We start from the raw sequence: 25,302 nt of genomic DNA on the forward strand, positions 1-25,302 counted from the left end.
GGTCGTGCGCGCCGAGCCGTTTTGATGATGTCGGTGCAGGTGTCCGGCTCAGGCTCCGACTCATCGATCTTGCCGATGAAAACATGGATTCCGCCGAAGGGGACCCGGTACCCGTATTCGATTGAATCGGCCTCGGGACCCCAGCCTGCGTCGTCGATGTAGATTTTTCCGCGGCGACTCTTGGTCATCCGGCCCATGGTGTATCCCTTGAGCCCTAAGAAGCTGCCCTTCAAGAACTCGAAACCACCGTGCGTGGGCCCCACGGTGGGCGCCAACTGTCGTGATTTTATCACCACAGATGCCCTAGTGAAAGGACTTAGGTGTGGAGCCATCGCACTAGGTTAGATTGAAGGGGTTGAACGAGACAAAGGACACAGAGAGTTTACCCAGGTTCGGCCCCTCTCAACGAGGTAAAAGCCTACGTCATGCTTCTAGTTGTATTGCTTGAGTTTCGATTACAAGGGAGCGAATACGCTTGACCTAGTTCTCGATTGACTGTTTCTTGAGTTAACCCGCCGCCGGGTCACCCCTTTATATACAGGTTGATGCCCGGCGGCTTACAGAGTCCCGGCCGTCTCACACAGACGTGGCCGGCTTGGTTTCTAACTAAGCTTGCCTTCTAGGACAAGTCATCGCCTGGCGGGTCACACCTCTGGGCCATTGAGTCGCCTCCGGGTCTTGGGCCTTCAATAGGCTTGCTCTATGAACTGCCATCTTCATATCTTCTTGTACCTTATCGGGCTTCTTCATCTTTAAGTTGCCAACGGTATGACCCGGCCCCTTCTGGGCGGGTCATACCTAGTAGTTATATCCCAACCCATCTAATAAGTCTAGGTTTAGCATCTTTCTTTTCCATAAGATATTTAATAGCAGCATGATCAGTGTGAAAAGTTACCTTGGAATCAACAATATATGATCTAAACTTATCACAAGCAAAAACAACTGCTAAAAATTCTTTTTCAGCAGTAGCATAATTTCTCTAGGCACTGTCTAGAGTTTTACTAGCATAATGAATAACATTTAATTTCTTATCAACTCTTTGTCCTAGAACAACACCAACAACATCATCACTAGCATCGCACATAATTTCAAAGGGTAAATTCCAATCAGGTGGCTGAATGATAGGAGCAGAAATCAAGGCTTTATTAACTATTTCAAATGCTTCTACACAATCATCATAAAAAAATAAAAGGAACATCTTTTTGCAAGAGATTGTGAGAGGCCTAGAAATTTTAGAGAAGTCTTTAATAAACCTCCTATAGAAACCAGCATGACCAAGAAAGCTTCTTATACCTTTGATATCTTTAGGACATGAAATCTTTTCAATAGCATCTACTTTAGCTTTATCAACTTCAATACCTCTTTCAGAAATTTTATGCCCCGGGACAATACCTTCATTAACCATAAAGTGGCACTTTTCCCAATTCAAGACAAGATTAGTTTCTTCACATCTCTGCAAAACTCGATCAAGGTTGATTAAGCAATCATCAAAGGAGGTTCCGTAAACAGAGAAATCATCCATGAAAATCTCAACAATCTTTTCACAAAAATCAGAGAATATAGCTGTCATACATCTTTGAACGGTAGCAGGTGCATTACATAAACCAAAAGGCATATGTCTATAAGCAAAGGTACCGAAAGGGCAATTAAAAGTGGTCTTCTCCTGATCATCTTTTGACATAGGTATTTGAGAAAAACCAGAATAACCATCTAGAAAGCAAAAAATGTCTATGTTTGGATAGTCTTTCTAGCATTTGATCAATAAAAGGTAGAGGGTGTAATGATCTTTCCTAGTAACTTTATTTAATTTGCGAAAATCAATTACCATTCTATAACCTGTAACAATTCTTTGTGGAATCAATTCATTCTTATCATTAGGAACAACAGTAATACCTCCTTTCTTAGGGACATGATGAACAAGACTTACCCATTGACTATCAGCAATAGGATAAATTATACCTGCTTCCAGAAGCTTTAGTATTTCATTTCTTTCCACTTCTTTCATCTTAGGATTTAACCATTGTTGATGATCAATAACTGGTTTAGCATCTTTCTCCAATTTAAGTTTATGCTGACATAGAGTGGGACTAATGCCCTTAAGATCATCAAGAGTATATCCAATAGCAGCACTGTGCTTCTTCAGAGTTTTCAATAATTTCTTTTCTTCATGCTCTGAAAAGTTAGCACTAATAATAACAGGATATATCTTCTTTTCATCAAGATAAGCATATTTCAAAGTATCAAGTAATTGTTTAAGCTCAAATACGGGATCGCCCTTGGGTGGAGGAGGATCTCCGAGGATTTCAATAGGCAACTTTTGTTTCAAAATAGGCCCTGATTAAATAATACTTCATCAATTTCCATTCTTTCATTCATAAACATATCATTTTCATGGTCTAGCAAGTATAATTCTAAACGATCAGTAGGAGGCACGGCAATAGAAGCAAGACCAATAATTTCATCCTTGCTAGGCAATTCTTTATCATGGGGTTGTCTACAAATTTAGAGAAATTAAAATCATGAGACATATCCCCTAAACCAACAGTGACAATATATTTCTCGCAGTCTATCTTAGCATTAACAGTGTTCAAGAAAGGTCTGCCAAATATAATGGGACAAAAGTTATCTTGTGGGGAACCAAGAATAAGAAAATCAGTAGGGTATTTAATATTTCCACACAAGACTTCAACATCTCTAACAATCCCAATTGGTGATATAGTATCTCTATTGGCAAGCTTAATAGTAACATCAATATCTTCTATCTCGGCAGGTGCAATATCATTCATAATTTCTTTATATAACGAGTAAGGAATTGCACTCACACTAGCACCCACATCACATAAGCCATGATAACAATGATCTCTAATTTTAACGGAAACAACAGGCATGCCAACAATGGGTCTATGTTTATCTTTCATATCGGGTTTAGCAATTCTAGCAGCTTCATCACAGAAATAAATAACATGCCCATCAATATTATCGACCAAGAGATCTTTAACCATAGAAATACTAGGTTCAAATTTAATTTGTTCAAAGGGTGTAGGTGTTCTAGTATAACTCTTACGAACCACGGTTGAAGCTTTAGCATGATCCTTTATTCTAAGAGGAAAAGGTGGTTTCTCAATATAAGCAGTAGGAACAATAGGATCAACATTGTAATTAATAGTTTCTTCTTCAACTTTAATAGGTTCTACTACTTTAACTTCAATGGGAGGATGATATTAAAACCACTTCTCCTTAGGGAGATCAACATGAGTAGCAAAAGATTCACAAAAAGAAGCTACTATCTCAGAGTCAAGTCCATATTTAGTGCTAAAATCACGAAAAGCATCGGTGTCTATAAAATATTTAACAAAATCAAACTTAAGGTTTATACCTGACTCCTTACCTTCGTCGAGTTCCCAATCTTCAGAGTTGCATTTAATTCTTTCCAATAAATCCCATTTGAATTCAACATCCTTCTTCATATAGGAACCAGTACAAGAAGTATCGAGCATGGATCGATCATTATGAGAAAGCCGAGCATAAATTTTTTGAATAATAATTTCTCTTGAGAGCTCATGATTGGGGCATGAATATAACATTGAATTAAGCCTCCCCCAAGCTTGAGCGATACTTTCTCCTTCATGAGGCCAAAAATTATATATATAATTCCGATCACGATGAACCAGATGCATAGGATAAAACTTCTGATGAAGTTCCAATTTCAATCGGTTGTAGTTCCATGATCCAATATCATCCAATAGCCTATACCATGTCAATGCCTTTCCCTTCAAACATAAAGGGAAGACCTTCTTCTTGACAACATCCTCGGGCATACCTGCAAGCTTAAATAATGCACAAACTTCAACCACATAGATTAGGTGCATATCCGGATGTAATGTTCCATCTCATGCATAAGGATTAGCTAGTGATAATCCAAAAGTATAGGCGATCGCATCAGTTTTTGAGGGTAGAATATTCAACCCAAATTTATAGATTCGACCCAAGGGGAGCCAAATAATATTTGAAGGTATTAGTAGCTGAGTTGTCAATTCAACCACACCTGGAGCTTAATTATCTGCAGCAAAGTGATCAGTAGCAAAGTAGTATGATAGTTTTGATAATAGTGGCAGCAGCAACGGTAACGATAACAGTGATAGCAGTAATTTTGTAGCAAGTGCAACAGTAACAGTAGCAGTAGTAACTTAGCAGAAACAATATAAGATAAATTCGTAGGCATTGGAGCGGTAATTTGTTGGATGATATTCATCATGTGACAGTCATAACCTAGGGCGGTACGGCACTAGCTCCAGTTCATAAATATAACGTAGGCATGTATTCCGTAATTAAATAGTCATACGTGCTTATGGAAAGAACTTGCATGACATCTTTTGTCCTACCATCCCGCGGCAGCGGGGTCCAATTGCAAACCAAGGGATATTAAGGCCTCCTTTTAATAGAGAACCGGGACAAAGCATTAACACACGATGAATACATGGACTCCTCAAACTACGATCATCACCGGGAGTGGTCCCAACTATTGTCACCCCGGAGTTGCCGGATCATAACACGTAGTAGGTGACTATAACTTGCAAAATCGGATCTAGAACATAGATATAACAATGATAACATAAATGGTACAGATCTGAAATCATGGCACCTGGGCCCAAAGTGACAAGCATTAAGCATGGCAAAGGCATAGCAACATCAATCTCAAAACATAGTGGATACTAGGGATCAAGCCCTAACAAAACTAACTCGATTACATGATGAATCTCATCCAACTCCTCACCGACCAACGAGCCTACGAAGGAATTACTCACTCCCGGTGGGGAGCATCATGGAATTGGCGATGGAGAAGGATTGGTGATGACGAAGAACGAAGATCCCCCTCTACGGAGCCCCAAACGGACTCCAGATCTGGCCTCCCAATGAAGAACAGGAGGTGACGGCGGATCCATCTCATGGATCGCGATAATTCTTTCTCCTTGATTTTTGTCTGGAAAAATAGGATTTTAAAGCATCGGTTTCAGGGTCTGCGGGGCCACCAAGTGGGGACAACCCACCTGGGCGCTCCTGGGAGGGCAGGCGCGCCCTCGTGGGTTGTGCCCACCCAGGTGCCCCCCTTCGGTGGCTCTTGGCTCCAGAAATTCTCTTTTATTGTATAAAAAATCCTCACAAAGTTTTGTTCCATTCCGAGAACTTTTATTTCTGTACAAAAACAACACCATGGTAGTTCTGCTGAAAACAGCGTCAGTCCGGGGTTAGTTTCATTCAAATCATGCAAATTAGAGTCCAAAACAAGAGGAAAAGCGTTAGGAAAAGTAGATACGTTGGAGACGTATCAACTCCCCAAAGCTTAAACCTTTGCTTGTCCTCAAGCAATTCAGTTGATAGACTGAAAGTGAAAAAGAAAAAAACTTTTACGAACTCTTTTGCTCTTGTTTGCATAAATAAGCTTAAACAGCACCTAGATTTTCAGCCAACGTTATAACTAACCATGCCGACAATAACTCTTAAAAATTATATTGATTCATATCAATGACATAATCAGCTAGCGAGCAATAATAAGATATCTCAAACAGCAACACATTATCAAAACAACCATGCTATAATATGACAATAGTGGTATCTCGCTAGCCCTTTCTGAGACCGTAAAACATAAATGCAGAGCACGTCCAAAGTTCGAGCAGCGACTAAACATTGTAATTCATGGTAGAAAAGATCCAGTCATGATGCACCCAACATTAGCTACACACAATGCATAAGCATGACAGCAGTGCTCTCAGGTCTTGGTGCTTATTTTAGAAGGTGATGACACAACATAAAAGTAAATAGATAGTCCCTTCACAGAGGGAAGCAGTGATTTGCAGAGGTGCCAGAGCTCAAATTTTTAAACAGAGGTAAATGATATTTTGAGACATGCACCCTTCTCATTTACTTCACGACCATCAGTTATCAACATCTTCCATGCTAAGCACGCTAGTGGTGGTTCCCAAGCGATAAAAAGTAAAGGTTTTGACTCCATTGGGAGTTTTTGTTTGACTATTTATAAGCTTTTTCTGTTTACAGTTTGGGACTGGGCATCCCTATTACCGCCCTTTTCTCGTGCGATGGCAAGTGAATAAACACTCGACCTGAGAATAACCCGCTTAGCATGGATGATACCGACCACCTCCTGTCGTTCCATGAACGAGCCAGGCACACAAAAATGATATTTATTAGAAGTTTTTAGAGGTGGCACATGCAAATTTACGTAGGGCGGCAGGGTAATACTGCATATAGGTAGGTATGGTGGACTCATTTGGAATAACTTTGGGTTCATGGTTTCTGATGTACAAGCAGAATTCCCATTTAGTACAGGCGAAGGCTAGCAATTAGGTTGAGAAGCAGCCAGCTAGAGAGCAACAACGGTCATGAACATGCATTGTGCATAAGTAACATTGGACACTAGCATGAGTAGGATATGAACACCATGAACATAAATATCATAGAGGTTATGTTGGTTTTGATTCAACTACATGCATGAACATGTGCCAAGTCAAGCCACTCAAACATTCAGAGGAGGATACCATATCATCATACCACATCACAATCATTTTAACACAATGTTGATATCCAAGATAAATCATTATCCACTCCTAGCTACTTATGCATGGCATGAGAAACTATAATCTCTAATTGTCATTGCAAACATGTTTAATCATAATGGGCTGACTCATGGATACTAGGTTAAACATATTTACACAAACAGAACAAGTCGAGTTCATACCCGTTCTCTCTACCACGACCAGTTCATCGAATATCGTCATTATTGGCTTTCACTTGCACGACCGAACGATGTGAAAATAATAATTGTGCGAGAGTGCCGTGGACTAAGCTGGAATCTGCAAACATTTTATTCAACAGGAGAAGACAAGGTAATATGAGCTCTTTATTAGATCAACAATTATTCATATGAGAGTCACTCAACATTTTCATCATGGTCTTCTCCTTGGTACAACTCGAATAAAAAGAAAAACAAATTCAGAGAAACACACTGAAATATTTTTGGAGTTTTTGGTTTTTTTGAGCAAGCAAATAAAAGGGAAAAGCAAAAACGAGAAAAACTATTTACATGGGAAAGCTCCCAACAAGAAAAAGAAGAACAAGGAAATCTTTTTGGGTTTTCTTTTAAGTATTACAACTAAGCATGCATAGAAAGTAAACTAACTACAACTTTTTTTTTGGTTTTTCTAAGGTTTTTCAAACACACAAGAAGAAAAAGAGAAAATAAATTTAACATGGATAATACAATGAAAAAGTGTGGACACCGACAACTGGAATGAAATATGTGAACATGAATGTAATGTCGGTGAGAAACACGTACTCCCCCAAGCTTAGGCTTTTGGCCTAACTTGGTAATCGATCAGTAGCCTGGATAGTAGTTGGGGTGCTAAGGAGTGGGCATCCACGCATCCCACTGCTGAGGCTCCTCCTCTGCTGCAGCCTGGTCGTTCCGGTAGGCGATGATATCCGCAGGCATAATCCTATATCCGCCCCTGGCAAGAGGATCAAACAAAGTAGGAGCAGGCAATGGAATAATATCATGAGTTTCAATGCTAAAAACCAGGTTATAAGGAATAGGAATGTCAGGGTAATCTCGTGCAATAAAATGGTGGTGTTCCATGGCTGCGTGGTCTAGGTAAACCTTGGTCAGAGGGTAATCATGAGGGCGTATCTCAACATTAAAGTGAGCTGCCAAACGAGTAGCGAAAATCCCACCATGTATTTTACCCTTGGACTTATTAATGTGGAGGCGACGTGCCACAATAGCTCCCAAGCTATAAGTGTTGTCGCCCTCTAGTGCATGATGTAAAACTGCAAGGTCTGGTGAACTGAGTGCACCCACCTTCTCTCTAGCAAGCAAGCATTTTGCAATGAAAAGAGCAAAATAATGAACAACAGGAAAAATGCAAGCCAGCGGCAGTGATAGCCGACACCCCTCTCTCATCTCCCACTATCAAGGTACGATAAAAGGCCACAAACTCTGCCGGCCTAGGCTCTACTAAGCTCCCGTCAGAAGGGATCATGCATATGTTACAAAATTCAGTAAGTGGTATCTGACGGGTTTCAGCATATAAGTTCAACTGCACCTCAGGAGGATTATTCCTAGGAAGGAAATTAAAACTTTGAACAAAGATGTTTGTGAGGAGATGATATTGTTCACATTTAGCTGCGATGAAGTCGGTGAGGCCGGCATTAGTAGCATATTGTGTGAACTCCTGAAGGATTCCAGCCTCTTCCATGAACTGGGTATGCGGCCATTCGCACGACCGTACCTCTGCCAACCTCCGGGGATGGAGATCACTGTCAGACGACTCCCCAATAACTCCCTTGGATTTCTTCTTAGAAGCAAACTTCCTAAAGATATTCATCCTTTTCCTATGAAAAAAAATTCTGAAATTTTTAGTCCATAAATTTTTCCAAGAAAGCTTCACAAAATTGATAGCAACTACTCATAGGGGTACATAGAGGCCATAGCAAGCATTCAAACTACTTATAACTCTAAGAGTTCAACAAGCAAGCTCATCTACAGCAGCACCAAGAGTAGCTAATTATTCAAAATATAAACCACTAAAACAAAAACTAATTGGACAAACGGTGGAGTCACATACCAAACAACAATCCCCCGAAACAGTTTCGGAAACGGAGCTTCGAGCAAAGAGATCGAAATCCACGGGTTTGAGAGCAAGAATACAGGAGAGAGAGCAATGGAGAATTCTTTTTCTGGAGGTAAGTGATGATGTGGTGTGAAGGGATAAGTGAGGGGGCCCACGTGGGGACCACAACCCACCAGGGCGCGCCTGGGGGTCCTGTCGCGCCCTGGTGGGTTGTGCCCACCTGGTGCACCTCCCTCTAATATTATTTGCACCAGCAATTCTTAAATATTCAGAAGAAAAAAATCATATTAATTTTTCAGAGCATTCTGAGAACTTTTATTTTTGGGTCATTTTTTTATTGCACGGGAAATTCAGAAAACTGACAAAACATGGCATTTTATTTTATTTAACTAATAAAAACAGAAAACAGGGATAGAATGTAGTGCTTACTAAATTCATCAACTTCATACCTCTCAAAAATGATCCATTAATAAGGTTGATCAGGTCCTATTAACAACCACTTTCGATTAGCATGAAACCGAAGAACTTTCGTAAATCACTAAGTTACCTCAACGGGGATGTGAATATCCCCAACAATAGGCATTTCATATTTCTTTTTGGCCGTAGGTAGAGGTAGTTGAAAACTTCCAATAGTGATTGTCAAAAAAATTTCAATAACATTAATACCATTCACTTGGAATTGTTTCTTCGGAAAGTGCACCGTATGCTCATTACCATTGATATGAAAAGTGACCTTGCTTTTATTGCAATCAATAATAGCCCCTACAGTATTCAAGAAGGGTCTACCAAGGATAATCGACATATTGTCATCCTCAGGCATCTCAAGTATAACAAAGTCAGTCAAAATAGTAACATTAGCAACAACAACGGGCACGTCCTCACAAATGCCGATAGGTATGGCAGTTGATTTGCAAAGATATTTCAGTAGGTGTGAGCTTATTCAAATCAAGTCTTTTATATAAAGAGAAAGGCATAACACTAACACCAGCTCCTAAATCACATAGAGCGGTTTTCACATAATTCTTTTTGATAGAGCAAGGTATAGTTGGTATCCCCGGATCTCCAAGTTTTTTAGGTACTTCGTCTTTAAAAGTATAATTAGCAGGCATAGTGGAGATTTCAGCTTCCCGGTTTTTTCTCTTATTGGTGATGATGTCTTTCATGTACGTACTTTGCATAAGGGGGCATTTTAAGGATATCAGTCAAGCGAGTATGCAAAAAGACTGGCCTCAGCATTTCAGGAAAGCGTTCAAATTCTTCATCATCTTTCTTTTTAGTTGACTTGGGTGGAAAAGGCATAGGTTTTTGAACCCACGGTTCTCTTTCTTTACCGTGTTTTCTAGCAACAAAGTCTCTTTTATCATATCTTGTATTCTTAGGTTGTGGGTTATCAAGATCAACTGGAGGTTCTATCTCAACATCATTATCTGGTTCTTTTTCATTGTTTGGTTGAGTATCTTCATGAACATCAGCATTATCTTTTTCATTATCACTAGGTGAGTGTTCATCGCCAGATAGAGTTTCAGCATCAGAGATAGAAACTTCATTATCATTACCAGGAGGTTTGTCTACTTCAGGTTCACTAGGGGCATGCAAAGTCCTATCATTTTTCTGTTTCTTATTCTTTTTAGAAGAACTAGGTGCAGTGGTGTTGTTCCTTTGTGAATCCTGTTCAATTCTTTTTGGGTGTCCCTCAGGATAAAGTGGTTCATGAGTCATTTTACCTCCTCTAGTTGCAACTCTAACAACAAAGTCATGTACATTATTATTCATTTCATCAAGCAACTCTCTTTGAGATTTAGCAACTTGTTCTAACTGGGTTTGAACCATAGAAGCATGTTTTCCAACACCTCTAACATCATTTGAGATTCTGAATAACAAGTCACTCAAGCAAGCAATCATATCAGAATTGTCTTTCAATTGTTTCATAACATTTGCATTGAAGTGATCTTGTTTTGTAATGTAATTTTCAAACTCATAAAGGCATTGGCTAGGGTGCATATTGTGAGGATTGTCATTATCATTGAAATTCATTAGAGAATTTACCTCTACCACCTTAGGCAGTGGTGGTGTATTAAGCCCATGTATTTCTTCAATAGGAGGTCAATTTTTAACATCCTCAACTTTAATACCCTTTTTCCTTCATAGATTTCTTTGCCTCTTGCATATCTTGGGGACTGAGATATAATATACCCCTCTTCTTCGGAGTGGGTTTAAGTGGTGGTTCAGGAAGAGTCCAATCATCATAATTTTTCAATATGTTATTCAATAATTCTTCAGCTTGCCCAATAGTTTGTTCCCTGAAAACAGAACCAGCACAACTATCTAGGAAATCCCTAGAAGCATCGGTTAGTCCACTGTAGAAGATATCAAGTATTTCATTTTTCTTAAGAGGATGATCAGGCAAAGCATTAAGTAATTGGCAAAGCCTCCCCCAAGCTTGTGGGAGACTCTCTTCTTTAGTTTGCACAAAGTTAAATATTTCCTGTAAAGCAGCTTGTTTCTTATGAGCAGGAAAATATTTTTCAGAGAAGTAATAAATCATATCATGGGGACTATGCACACAAGCAGGAGGAAGAGTATTGTACCAAGCTTTAGCATCACCCTTTAATGAGAACGGAAATAATTCGAGAATAAAGTAATAGCGAGTTTTCTCATCATGAGTAAAAGGGGTGGCTATGTCATTCAACTTAGCAAGATGTGCCACAACAGCTTCAGTTTCATAACCATGGAAAGGATTAGATTCAACCAAAGTAATTAACTCTGGGTCGACAGAGAATTCATAATTCTTGTCAGCAATAAAGATAGGTGAAGTAGCAAACTTAGGATCATATTTCATTCTAGCATTCAGAGATTTTTCTTTATACTTGCATAATAATTTCTCTAGATCATCTCTATCCTTACAAGCAAGAATATCTCTAGTTGTCTCCTCATTCATAACATAACCTTCCGGTACCTTAGGCAATTCATATCTAGGAAGGCTAGTTCTAGTAGGTGTTTCAGGAGTTTCAGTTTCAAGCTCATCATCAGATTCAACAACATCATGTTGTATTACTCTAGCAATTTATTCATCAACAAAATCACCAAGTGGCACATCATCATCAAGCAAGGTGCTAGCATCATCATAAGCATCATTCATAGTAGAAATAGCATAATCAATAACTTGCGACATATCAGAATTAATAGCATGTGGTGGTGTTGCAAGTTTACTTATAACAGAAGGTGAATCTAAAGCAGAATTGGATGGCAGTTCCTTACCTCCCCTCGTCTTAGAGGGATAAATCTTAGTCTTAGCGTCCTTCAGATTCTTCATAGTGATAAATTGATAATAATCCCAAGTGACTCAACAAATATAACTACGCTCCCCGGCAACGACGCCAGAAAAAGGTCTTGATAACCCACAAGTATAGGGGATTGCAATAGTTTTCGAGGGTAGAGTATTCAACCCAAATTTATAGATTCGACACAAGGGGAGCCAAAGAATATTTGAAGGTATTAGCAGCTGAGTTGTCAATTCAACCACACCTGGAGATTAATTATCTGCAGCAAAGTGATCAGTAGCAAAGTAGTATGATAGTTTTGATAATAGTGGCAGCAGCAACGGTAACGGTAACAGTGATAGCAGTAATTTTGTAGCAAGTGCAACAGTAATAGTAGCAGTAGTAACTTAACAGAAACAATATAAGATAAATTCATAGGCATTGGATCGATAATTTGTTGGATGATATTCATCATGTGACAGTCATGCCCTAGGGCGATACGGCACTAGCTCCAGTTCATAAATATAATGTAGGCACGTATTTTGTAAATAGTCATACGTGCTTATGGAAAGAACTTGCATGGCATCTTTTGTCCTACCCTCCCGTGGCAGCGGGGTCCAATTGGAAACTAAGGGATATTAAGGCCTCCTTTTAATAGAGAACCGGAACAAAGCATTAACACATGGTGAATACATGAACTCCTCAAACTACGGTCATCACCGGGAGTGGTCCTGACTATTGTCACTCCGGGGTTGCCAGATCATAACACGTAGTAGGTGACTATAACTTGCAAGATCGGATCTAGAACATAGATATAATGGTGATAACATAAACGCTTCAGATCTGAAATCATGGCACCCGGGCCCAAAGTGACAAGCATTAAGCATGGCAAAGGCATAGCAACATCAATCTCAGAACATAGTGGATACTAGGGATCAAGCCCTAACAAAACTAACTCGATTACATGATGAATCTCATCCAAATCCTCACCGACCAGCGAGCCTACGAAGGAATTACTCACTCCCGGTGGGGAGCATCATGGAATTGGCGATGGAGAAGGGTTGGTGATGACGAAGAACGAAGATCCCCCTCTCTGGAGCCCCAAACGGACTCTAGATCTGGCCTCCCGATGAAGAACAGGAGGTGACGGCGGCTTCGTCTCGTGGATCGTGATAATTCTTTCTCCCTGATTTTTTTCTAGAAAAATAGGATTTTATAGCGTCGGTTTTAGGGTCTGCGGGGCCACCAGGTGGGGACAACCCACCTGGGCGCGCGTGGGAGGGCAGGCGCGCCCTGGTGGGTTGTGCCCACCCAGGTGCCCCCTCCGGTGGCTCTTGGCTCCAGAAATTCTCTTTTATTGTATAAAAAAATCCTCGCAAAGTTTCGTTCCATTTCGAGAACTTTTTTTCTGCACAAAAACAACACTATGGTAGTTCTGCTGAAAGTAGCGTCAGTCCGGGGTTAGTTTCATTCAAATCATGCAAATTAGAGTCCAAAACAAGAGAAAAAGCGTGAGGAAAAGTAGATACGTTGGAGACGTATCAGCTGTTTCTCTATCATACCCGAAGGGATTTCATAATAAATATTTCCAGTAGGTGCAGTAGGTTGAGGATCAACTCTTTGCTCTTCCAGTCGAGGTGAAGATACCCCAAACAAGCCCCTCAAAGGATTATTTTCCATAGTAACAAGTGACAGTAAATTTTAGCACACTATATAAATGTTTCCTTACCAAATTCCACTTACCAAAGGCGCTTCACTCCCCGACAACGGCGCCAGAAAAGAGTCTTGATGACCCACAAGTATAGGGGATATATTGTAGTCTTTTCGATAAGTAAGAGTGTCAAACCCAACGAGGAGCAGAAGGAAATGACAAGCGGTTTTCAGCAAGGTATTCTCTGCAAGCACTAAAATTATCGGTAACAGATAATTGTGTGATAAGATAATTCGTAACAGGTAACAAGTAACAAAAGTAAACAAGGTGCAGCAAGGTGTCCCAATCCTTTTTGTAGCAAAGGACAAGCCTAGACGAACTCTTATATAAAGCAAATCACTCCCGAGGACACATGGGAATTGTTATTTAGTTAGTTTTCATCGTGCTAATATGATTCGCGTTCGTTACTTTGATAATTTGATATGTGGGTGGACCGGTGCTTGGGTCCTGCCCTTCCTTGGACAAGCCTTCCACTTATGATTAACCCCTCTCGCAAGCATTCGCAACTACGAAAGAAGAATTAAGGTAAACCTAACCACAGCATGAAACATATGGATCCAAATCAGCCCCTTACAAAGCAACGCATAAACTAGGGTTTAAGCTTCTGTCACTCTAGCAACCCATCATCTACTTATTACTTCCCAATGCCTTCCCCTAGGCCCAAATAATGGTGAAGTGTCATGTAGTCGACGTTCACATAACACCACTAGAGGAGAGACAACATACATTTCATCAAAATATAGAACGAATACCAAATTCACATGATTACTTATAACAAGACTTCTACCATGTCCTCAGGACAAACGTAACTACTCACAAAGCATATTCATATCAAGATCAGAGGAGTATTAATTATCATTAAGGATCTGAAAATATAATCTTCCACCGGATAAACCAACTAGCATCAACTACAAGGTGTAATCAACACTACTAGCAACCCACAGGTACCAATCTGAGGTTTTAAGACCAAGATCGAATACAGGAGATGAACTAGGGTTTGAGAGGAGATGGTGCTGGTGAAGGTGTCGATGGAGATTGACCCCCTCTCGATGAGAGGATCGTTGGTGATGACGATGGCTTCGATTTCCCCCTCCCGGAGGGATATTTCCCTGGCAGAACAGCTCCGCCAGAGCCCTAGATTGGTTCTGCCCAGGTTACGCCTCGAGACGGCAGCGCTTCGTCCTGAAAGCTTCCTTCTGGTTTTTTCCAAGTCAAAACACACCATATAGCAGAAGATGGGCGTCGGAGGCCTGCCAGGGGGCCCACAAGGACGGGGGCGCGCCCAGGGGGGTAGGGCGCTCCCTCCACCCTTGTGGCTGGCTGGTGGGCCCCTCTGGTATTTTCTTCGCCCAATATTTTTTATATATTCCAAAAACATTCTCCATGAAGTTTCAAGACTTTTGGAGTTGTGCAGAATAGGTCTCTAATATTTGCTCCTTTTCCAGTCCAGAATTTCAGCTGACGGCATTCTCCCTCTTCATGTAAACCTTGTAAAATAAGAGAGAAAAGGCATAAGTATTGTGATATAACGTGTAATAACATCCCATAATGCAATACATATCAATACAAAAGCATGATGCAAAATGGACGTATCACCCTTCTCCGGCGGTGGAGCCGGAGGGCTGTATGGAATCAGCGATCCAAGTAGCAGCCGCCAAATTTTGCAACGAAATACTAAGGACTTAATACTTTCGAGGCTGGTCAGTCGGGAAAAGCCGGCGCTTGTGCTGACTGGAGCTGGGCTGGCGGTGAGCGCGATCATCCAGCTCCTTCTGAATCCGCTCGAGGCGATCGCGGTCGACCAGGGTGGCCAAGCGCGTCGACCAGGGTGGCCAGGGCCTCAAGTGTTGTCCCAGTGATGGGGGTTTTCAAGAAATGCTCGTTTCTACGGTGAAGCTCCCCACGCTGCTCCCGAGTGAGAGCTTGTGGGACGAACGACTCATGAGCGGAGAGCCATTATCCGTGTCGTCGCCGTTGGTGTTCCTGTGTGAAGTGCTCGCACGACCGTCCCGGGGATCTGTGTGCCTCAGGGGTGCACGATGCTTGGAGTTGTCCGCCATGAGAACTTTAGCCATCGATTCGACGTTCTCGCACTCGGACTCCTCGGAGGAGTCGTCGAGTAACCCGTCAGAGAGGTCGAGGGTGGGCTAGTCGGACTCGAGAGCCGCCACATGCTCCCCCGTGGCCTGAAGGGCCACAACGTGCTTGATCCAGCGCTGCAGCCGCGAGAGCCCGGAGCGCTTGCGGCAGCGCGTGGTAGGAGGGTGAGCAGCCACTCGGTACGGAACCGAGGGCTGCCGGAGAAGGACTCATACGAGGATGTGCGGAAATGCGCCGTGACGCGGGCAGGCGGCGCCTCCACGTCCAGCGGGGCCTCACGAAGCCACGCTAAGTCACCGACGATGAAGGAAAGCGTCCCGAAACGGATTTCACCGCCGACCAACATGATGATGAAAGATCCACCTACGCCGTGAAACTTTGCTAGACGCCTAGCCCCACAGTGGGCGCCAATTGTTGGGGTTACGATCCTGACAAGGAGTACTAGGGGTACGAAAGAGGGGCAGGGCCTAGCTACGGAGAGGTGTAACACTCGGTGTTTAACAAGTTTAGACCCCTCTCGACGGAGGTAACAACGCTACGTCTCATTCCTTGAGGCTTGGTTTTTCTTGATGGGGATGGTTACAGAGTTTTCTTAACTCCAGCTCAGGAGGAGGAGTGCAACTTATGAGTGTGATGCAGCTCCAGGCTCTCCACGTCGCCAGGGCACTTAATGCCATTAAATACATCAGTTACAGGTGTAAAGAGCCTCAACTACACAGTTACAGGTAATGGTGGCCTTGACTCTACTTTAAGGATGACTTAGGATCCCTCTACCGTTGCAGCTCCATGCCGTCCCTTCATCTCTCTAGTCCGAGTGGTGGTAGTCCAGCCGAGTGACGGGTGGTCGTCTGAGTGCGTCGAGGTGTCCGAGTGAACCTCCTATTATACGCATCCGAGTGCTAGTATGGTCCACAGACCTACTAAAGATGGTGTGGGGCCCTGGGTGGGCCCCATATGATGGGCCCTTGACCCTGCCTGTAGTAGGTGACCTCATTAGCCACTAAGGATAAAACGACGGGGTTTGGTCATATTGATTGACTTATTTTGTCACATTATGTCATCATGCTTATTGCGATACTCTGTTTATAATGAACTTAATACTTTGAGATGCATGCTGGATAGCGGCCTTGAAGTGGAGTAATAGTAGTAGATGCAACTGGATTAACGGTCTACTTGTCACGGACGTAATGCCTATGTGAGATTATGCCTTGAATGATCACAATTATAACTATGCTCAGTTCTGTCAATTGCCCAATAATAATTTTTCTACCACACCGTCGCTATTCTTCCGACAGAGCTGCCACTAGTGAACCTATGTTCACTAGGTCTATTTTCCATCATACAAAAGCTTCTACCATTGCGGCTCTACATTTGCTCTTTTACTTTTTGTTACTTTGCATATCACTATCTGCTTTTAATCTTGTGGCTAGCAAGAACAAGGGGAGTGACGACCCCCTTGTCTTTGTTGGGTGCAAGCAATGTTTTGTTTGTGTGCAGGTGCTGCTAAAAATGTTAGTGTGGTGCCTCCTACTGGTTCGATAAACATTGGTTCTTAACTGAGGGAAATACTTTCTGTTGCTATGCTCCATCTCCTTTCCTTTTCGGGGAATCCAACAACTCATACGGGACTAGCACACCAGGGTTTTGTTGTGCTGGAACCAGTGCACGACGGAGCGGTGGAGTCGCGACCAGTCGCCGGCGTTCCGCATATGTCATGGCCACCACGGTCAGGGGAGGAGAGGGAGGGGCGTCCCTGCTGCTACATGAGGGCGCTCGGCGTGCTGGCGATGGGAGGAGAGGGAGGGAGCGGTTCTATTGCTAGACGAGGCGTGTGCGGCGTGCTGCTAGGCTGCCAGGACGACAATTTTTTTTGTCAGACGTGAGTAAGAAGGACTGAAGAAGAGAGATAGACGATTGAGTAGGTCACACCCTGTGTCTAGCAGGCGACTGGTCGAACCTTGCGTCGGTCGACCGGGGCCTAGCACGTCCCTAGAGATATTGCAATGGTTAGCTGTTATCCGAATTCAAGATCTTTTGTTTGCATATTTAGTAATTGTAACAATTAAAATCTTATATGTTAGCTTGAAAATATACCCATAAAACCACATAGACGTGCTACATAAAAGATGTGTCAACCTAATGATTATGCGAATCTTGGTGTACCCATCAATATTTAAGGAGACGTTCTCGTCGACTAGGTATATGTGACGATTTCGTCTCAATCTTAAAATGATGTGTCGGCTCGGTCTCTCGAAGATGTTCATAGGTTAGGATGCGTGCATGCATTTATAGAGATGAGTGTATATGTGTATACTGTGTTAAGAAAATTATTTAAGGTTGGTGACGTGACACTAGTGGACAGAAGGCCATTTATTCCCAGAAAGAAAGAAAGAAAAAGAAAAGGAAATGGTAGGTCGCATATTTGGCAGCTAGAGGAGAGTGACAGTCCCCTCCTCTTCTTGATCCTTCGTGCTCCCCCCTCCCCTTCTCGCCTTCTCCGCCCATAATCTTTCTCGGTCTAAGAAGGATTCCACGGGACAAGGCACAGCGGGAGGATCTCGAAGGGAGAATACGGGGGAGGTGGCTGCCTGACTGCTCTCCCGCCCCCCTCCGAGAAATCCCCAATCGTGTTCTTGCATGCACCGCCCTGGCAAAATCGTTCTCATCTATTTCCATTTCCTGGAGTGGCTTCTTGGTTCTTGATTACGGCATGCCGTACTCTCACTCCGCGGCTGGTTTGGTTCGATTCATACCCCTCGTGATTTCCCCCCCGTTGGGTTGGTCTCGTGGCCTGTCTCTCGGAAATTTGGGCCCTTTTGTAGGATTCTTGGTTGGCGTTGCATAATTTTGGTTTCTGACAGTACACTTGCTTGTTGGGGGGAGCGTTGGTCTGCTTACTCTGGCCACTGTATTATTCGCGTTTCATAGGAAGTCCAAGCTCTCGTGTAGGTGTTTTAGGAAAGTGGAGTAGATGGAAATCGGACTCCCCTTTTGCAGGATTTGTTGGCATGAAGCTAAATTCTGTGTGAATTGTGACGATTTCTGCTGATTGACAGCGACATGAAAACAGATGCTAGTTCATATGGACAGTGTCTGATTAGGCCTTTGTTGGGTTTGATTAGGTAAATTTCAAGAAAAATGCAGACACTTGAGGGAATTCTGGGGTTGGAACTTTGGGCCCAACATCCTCCACTAAAAGTAGTCTAGGATTTCTGTTGGTGTTCTGCATGCAATAGGTGCAAATCTAATGCTGAAGTAGAGCTAGTGCTAGGGAAGAAAACTGACATTTCTTGAAGGTAGGACTATTCAGCACAAATCTGAAAGAACCCGAATAGGAGATAACACGCCTTCCTTGACTGCAAGAGGAACTACTCTTTGTAGTATAAGCTAGGTAGGCCGTCTATTCTAATGTTGGATGATTCCATTGGAAATGGACGACTGTAAGTGTTTGTTTTTCATATGTGTTATACCTAAATTTGGAAATAAAGGGTACTGTGGTGTGTTGTGTCTTTCTTTTTATATTGGTTCTTGGGTGATGCTAATTGGGCTAGATATGTCCCATTTCTAGATATGCTGGCCATTCCTGCTTGCTCCCTTGGTTCAGACAGCTCTTGATTGTATGCATGGATACTTGTGGTAGGATGCCGCTTATTTGTTGGAATGTTTCTTTTTCTGGAGTGTTTATCACATTCGTGACTCCGATATTGCCAATTATCTATTCATGTGTTCATACATATATCTGTTCGTCTGGTGTGGTATAATATCGATTGCCTAATGAACTGCAAGTGATTATGCATAAATCAAATTCTTCTTTAATGATTATAAACAAAGCGATAGGGGTTGCCGCTGCAACTGTCTTTTTACCATGTTTAATTCAATGTTGGCAATATAAGGTGCCATTTCAACTAAGCTAATTAGAAATCCCTGCAGAAAAATGTTGCTTGGAGCTAAGTGATACCGTCGTATAACGCTAACACTTGTGCGTAAAATGGAGGATCATCCTGGCCATCCTATTTCCAACTATGTAAGTAGTTACTATTTATAGTCAAACCTGTGTTTTTTTGGCTTTTTACGCCACAAATAACAAGCTTATCAGCTGGCTTCTGCACGCGTAGGATTTCTTGTCAGGGAATGGTTGTCATACGAAGAAATTAGTTCATAAGAACTACGACCAGGACTCCTCATCAGCCAAGTCTGGCCGGTCACAACAAGAAGCATCTGCAACGAGTGACAGTAATCTAAATGAGCAACACACCTCAAGACCCCCATCACAATCTGGTAATGCTTTATCTTTAACCACATTGTCACACTAGTAATCTGAATGTCTCTGCAGTTTCAGCTCTTATGATGTAACAGTGTCAAAAAAAAAGTCTTATATTTTGAGGCAGAGGGAGTAACAATTTTCTTTTCTTTTCTTTTCTGAGTCTAGGTATGCATTATGTGTGCCTGTTTTTTAATTATTGGCCACTCCTATCCTATTACTATGCTTCTTACCAATGCCTAAACTCATCATTTGTGTTTTCTCAAAAGATGCAGAGAAGATTATCTCTGTAAACTATAAGTTCTGACAGGTATTTTGCTTTATTAGTGGCTCTTCTCTCTGATGATGTTCACATCGCCCAAGCCCCGTTTACAGTGAGGTGAATTGATGCGATCATATCTTCATGCTAACAGTAACACCCATTTTGTTTCAGACAATGACAATGATCATGGGAAGCCCGACCAGCACATGATAAAGCCGCTTTTATCTTTGGGGAACCCAGAGACTGTTGCTCCCCCGCCAATGATTGATTGTAGCCAATCATTTGTAAGTTCATGTCATCATGGCAATTGTTCTCTATCTCATATGCTGCCTTCAGTTGACCAGCTATTTTTTTTGTTATAGGCATATGTTCCTTATGCTGCTGATGCTTATGCTGGGATCTTTCCAGGATATGCCTCACACGCTATTGTAAGTTTACTCTATCCTTTTACTCTCCAAATCCTGTAAGATTTTTTACAGTTCAAGGTGATTACGTATCCCATTTATATCTCCATGGTTCATTTATGAGTTCTTTAAATTTGTTTACGATTTGTTGTGTTTTGGAGATCTTATTCATTCTGTTATGGCTTAGCCTAATCGAGAAGATAATCTTTCTACCTCCTTATTGCTGAGTTCAATTACTGTTGAGAAGCAACAGAGCACATTAAAAGTGTCCTCTTAAATGATAAAGAAGTGCATAAACAGATCTCTCATTGTTTTTGCATTAAGAAATTGAGCTTTATTGATCACTTCAGTAATAATAGAAACAAATGGATAGGATTAACTGAAATCATATTTTGATCCTGCCAATGCACATGATAGTGGTCATATTTATGGCATATAGTTTCATGTGATTGTTAAAAAATGTCCCCCCTTCTCGTCTTATTTATAAAAGAAAGACTAATGGTCCTGCATCAACGATTTGTGTATTATTTACCCAGGTTCATCCCCAATTAAATGCTGCAACAAACTCTCGTGTGCCGCTCCCTATTGAGCCTGCAGCAGAAGAGCCAATGTTTGTTAATGCAAAGCAATATCATGCAATTCTTAGGAGGAGGCAGATACGTGCTAAATTGGAGGCCCAAAATAAGCTCGTGAAAGCCCGGAAGGTAATACAATACTGAAGAATTTTGTATTTGTTCCTGATACTATTTTTTGTAAAGAGATGCTTCTGTTTTCTCTGGTATTTGCTGACTGCTGCACCAATGCATAGATTTCAGCTACAGATTTATTCGGCTGCCTTGGTAATATTCAGAGGACTAATCTGATCCGTGAGTACATTTTTGTACTAATGATGAAAACCTCTGGCAGAGGCATATTCCTAGTCAGTGCATACCATGTTGCAAGTTGCAACATTCATTTGTTCAGCATTTTAGTTCCTGAAGGCTTGTACCCATCTACCTAGAACTATAAGTTTTACCTAGCAAGTACCTGTTTCTAACATCGCCCCTTCCATCCAGCCATACCTTCATGAATCTCGGCACCGCCATGCCATGAAGCGAGCTCGTGGAACAGGAGGGCGGTTCCTCAACACAAAGCAACTCGAGGAGCAGAAGCAGGTTTCAGGTGGTGCAAGCTGTACAAAGGTCCATGGCAAGAATACACTCCTTCAGGGTAGCCCGGCCTTCGCACCTTCGGCATCAGCTCCCTCCAACATGTCAAGCTTTTCAACAACCGGCATGCTGGCTAATCAGGAGCGCACCTGCTTCCCCTTGGTTGGCTTCCGTCCCACGGTTAGCTTCAGTGCACTGAATGGCAACGGGAAGCTGGCCCCGAACGGCATGCACCAGCGCGCTTCCATGATGAGGTAAAGCAAAGCATCCTCTGGTGCGCTGCCGGTGGCAATTCATCCTTGGCTTATGAAGATGTTCCGGAAATGTGGTTGCTATATCAGTTGGACCAAGATATTGTTATGAGTTCTTTTGAGTTTCATCTAGTTGGAAGCACTGGTGTGCTGATGGCACTATGTGGAGACTGAAATCTTCATCACATTTCTTTTTGTGTGTACTTATTCAAATAAGGCACCCTGACTATCCCAGAGATTGGAGTTGGGCAAGGTTGCGAAACCATTGGCCTATCCTTCCTTACCTGTTGTGAATGTATCTGGTACTTAACTCAGAGATGGTTGAGCCTCAAGCTTTGACGAATGATGTTGCAGTTTGGTAACTTTGCAACCTGCTTTGCCTGATTACAGTACCTGCAACTTTGTAGAGTGTCACATTTTGCATTTGATTTGGTGACTTGCCACAAACACAAATCACATTGGGCTTCTGAAACATGAACTTCCAAACGAACCTGAAAGTGATCAATTATATGGTCCTAGTTTATGTTACATGAGTCAATGAGGAGCAATAAGATGAACAGCTTAATTGTACTTTCTATCTCACATTTCAATGCTCATCAGCACACACTAGCTTCTGCCACAAAAATGTTTCATTGGCAATACGAGTAAAATCTAGGAAAAAATTGCTTGCATATTAGTTACTGGCAAATGGAAATTCTGCCCTCAATATGGAAGGCCGGTGAGTACAAAAAACAAAAGAGTTCTGGCCTCAAATATCTCAAAATGCTGAGCAGAACTCAGGTTTAAAGGAGAGTTTCTAGCGACACAACATCAATTTACAGACCCAATGGTAGACAATTTACAATCTGGGCAAAAAGGAGTTATGAGGTGGAAGTGGAAAATGGCTCTTCTGGTTTAAAGGGAGGCACTCATCCTCAGCACCATTTCAAGCCTCTCGGCCTTGCGGTAGTCACTCTCAGTGAGGGTTCCAACAGGAAAAGGTGTAATCTCCAGAACTAGGTGAGGGCCAGGAAGCTCATCAAACAAGGCTCTTACATTGTAGCAACATACGCTCTCTCCATGCGCGCTTTCCCTCCTGATTTGACAACCCTGAGTGCAAGTCGAGGCAATCAGTTAAAAGGGCACAGATTTTAGAAGAATAACAAGATACATGACTAACATCTCAGTTTGTGAGATGCGAAGCATACAAAGCAGATAGAGAAATGTATTTGCCCTGGCTGAAGAATGAAATCACCTTGTGAGTGGAAGCATCCACAAAATTGTCATCTTCAGATAGAACCAAAGCAATTTCTTTAAGAATTCGGCGACCTTCTTCCTTTGAAGGAACTCGGTACATCCTCTTTAGTGTGCCTTTGGTTGTGGGTTTCCATTTGCTGACTAGCTTCCACTTATCCTGGCCTTCTTTGTCGCCTGAATAACAAGAGCATACATCAGCTTCATGCATGAAACCATATGGGCAATGAACTAGAACTACGCGTGTTCTGCAATATTTTCACGACTTTTCAATCTTTTAATAGCTAAATGTGTTCTCTATCACAAAATAGAAGCAAAAATATTGGAACCAAAATTACTACAGCTTCAGAAAAGTATTTTTACAGAGATATGAACACTGAAATTCAGATAGGTCCACCGTGAAGAAGAAAAGAAGCAAGCGATGGTCAGTATCCCCCACATCACACAAAAGATACCTAGAAAATTCATAAAGTGATAAAAATAAAAAGTATCTAGATTACACAAATCCTCCATGTAAAACTCTTCCCAATTTGAGAGGTTCCTTGCACAGTACTCCCTCTGTTCGGATAAATAAGGCATATTTGACTGTTAAAAATTCAAGTTATAGCTGTAAATTTTCTTGTAACGATGTTTTGCAAGTAGCTACAAAATCACAATCATAAGAAAAATACTTCTGAATAAGAATCCAATGAAATCAGTTTTAGGATCAATTGTTGGTCAAAGCTTGAATTTGACAACCAAAATACACCTTACAGCCACCCATCTAAGTACTACAAACAATCCACAAACAGGTGAAATATTCTCATTCTTTCTCATGTCAACAGCAAACAAACCCTGATGAGCATGTATCTGTTCCATTAGTAGCAATCCACAACATGAGGCATGGCAGCGTTGCCTTTTTCTACATCTCAAACAAAATTTCCCCACAAACTCCTCATGACAAAACCCTTGGGAGCACCCACACACAAAATGCTTCCACCTTATCAGTCCCAGTTTGACCAACCCTCATCCAAAGATGAAAAGGTGATTATCACCATGTGCTTTGCTCCGTGGTAGCAAGCAGAAAGCTTACTCCGACAGATTCTAGAAAGAATATATTCTTCCTTATCCACAATCCAGCCAGCCCAGACCCACGACCCAGGATATACCAAACTGTACAGTTCGCGGCTCACAGCATTCACATTCCACTCCACTAAACACAGCAAGAGCAGCGGTGCACAAAAGATCATTATCGATAACATTTGAATCCACACCACAGATACCTGGTGCGCCGCCACGGAGCTTGTCGGCCCACTTGGAGAACCCTAGGTCGCTCTCCCCGGCGCCGTCCTCGCCTCGAATCTCTGCACACACCACACGGAGATCAGAAACCCATTTCCCTTTCCGAACCAAACCGCGCGAATCATCGCATCATTCGCGGCGCGGGCACGCGCGCGATGCTATTACCGTGGGAGAGGAAGGGGCTGCGCGGGGATCCCGCGAGGCCGATGTGGATGAGCGCGTAGTAGACGCAGAGGCGGCCGGCCCAGAGCAGCACGGGGCCCTCGAGCAGCGAGGCCGCGATGGGGCCGACGGCGGCGGCGGAGAAGGCGCCCGCCGCGGCGGCGCGCCTGTGCGGGCGGGCGACGGAGGGCGGGAGGAAGGGGGTCTTGGACGCGGCGGTCGGCGGCCCGCGGAGGGCGAGCGGGCTGGGCGCGGCGGCGGCGGGCGCGTGGAGGAGGTAGGCGAGCATGGCGATTGGCAGAGATGCGATGGCTAACTGTAAACCGTGGGGCGCGCGTGTGTTCTGTACCTCACTCCTTCAGGTTTGCCACCTTCGTCAGTGCTGCTGCGTGGTGCGGAAGGAAAAAGGAGAAGCGAGAAAAAATAGATTGGTCCATAGAAACACTACGTAGATCTTTTAATCAGAATACACTAATTTTTGAACTATCATCCAAATTCAACATCTAATCAACCATGCGGATAGAGTTGTCGTGTTCCGCTTTGGATAAGAGCTGTGTATCACAAGTGTGCGTGACATGTCACTG

The 25,302-nt window shown here is 42.6% G+C and overlaps 2 protein-coding genes across 6 annotated transcripts; one reads left to right on the plus strand and one right to left on the minus strand.

Annotated features, from left to right (window-relative positions):
* Positions 1-18,099: 18,099 nt before the first annotated feature.
* LOC123052125 (nuclear transcription factor Y subunit A-7) lies at positions 18,100-22,429 on the plus strand. Of its 5 annotated transcripts, none has more exons than XM_044475223.1 (7): positions 18,100-18,296; positions 19,647-19,740; positions 19,832-19,994; positions 20,411-20,523; positions 20,602-20,667; positions 21,180-21,347; positions 21,699-22,429. In XM_044475223.1, the coding sequence occupies exons 2-7, from the start codon at positions 19,705-19,707 to the stop codon at positions 22,047-22,049; spliced, it is 897 nt and encodes a 298-aa protein (XP_044331158.1). In that variant the 5' UTR covers positions 18,100-18,296; positions 19,647-19,704; the 3' UTR covers positions 22,050-22,429. The 5 variants fall into 5 exon arrangements, with proteins under 5 accessions (XP_044331158.1, XP_044331163.1, XP_044331162.1 ...); XM_044475228.1 differs by having other exon boundaries at positions 21,452-21,982; XM_044475227.1 differs by having other exon boundaries at positions 18,133-18,493.
* A 265-nt stretch (positions 22,430-22,694) lies between these two features.
* LOC123052126 (uncharacterized) lies at positions 22,695-25,125 on the minus strand. The gene is made up of 4 exons (XM_044475229.1): positions 24,722-25,125; positions 24,538-24,618; positions 23,277-23,452; positions 22,695-23,131 (listed from the first exon to the last, which is right to left on the minus strand). Exons 1-4 carry the CDS (start codon positions 25,005-25,007, stop codon positions 22,937-22,939), a joined length of 738 nt encoding a protein of 245 aa, XP_044331164.1. The 5' UTR covers positions 25,008-25,125; the 3' UTR covers positions 22,695-22,936.
* Positions 25,126-25,302: the final 177 nt, after the last annotated feature.

This window comes from Triticum aestivum, chromosome 2D (assembly GCF_018294505.1).
Source record: "Triticum aestivum cultivar Chinese Spring chromosome 2D, IWGSC CS RefSeq v2.1, whole genome shotgun sequence".
In the NCBI taxonomy this organism is placed as follows: domain Eukaryota; kingdom Viridiplantae; phylum Streptophyta; class Magnoliopsida; order Poales; family Poaceae; genus Triticum; species Triticum aestivum.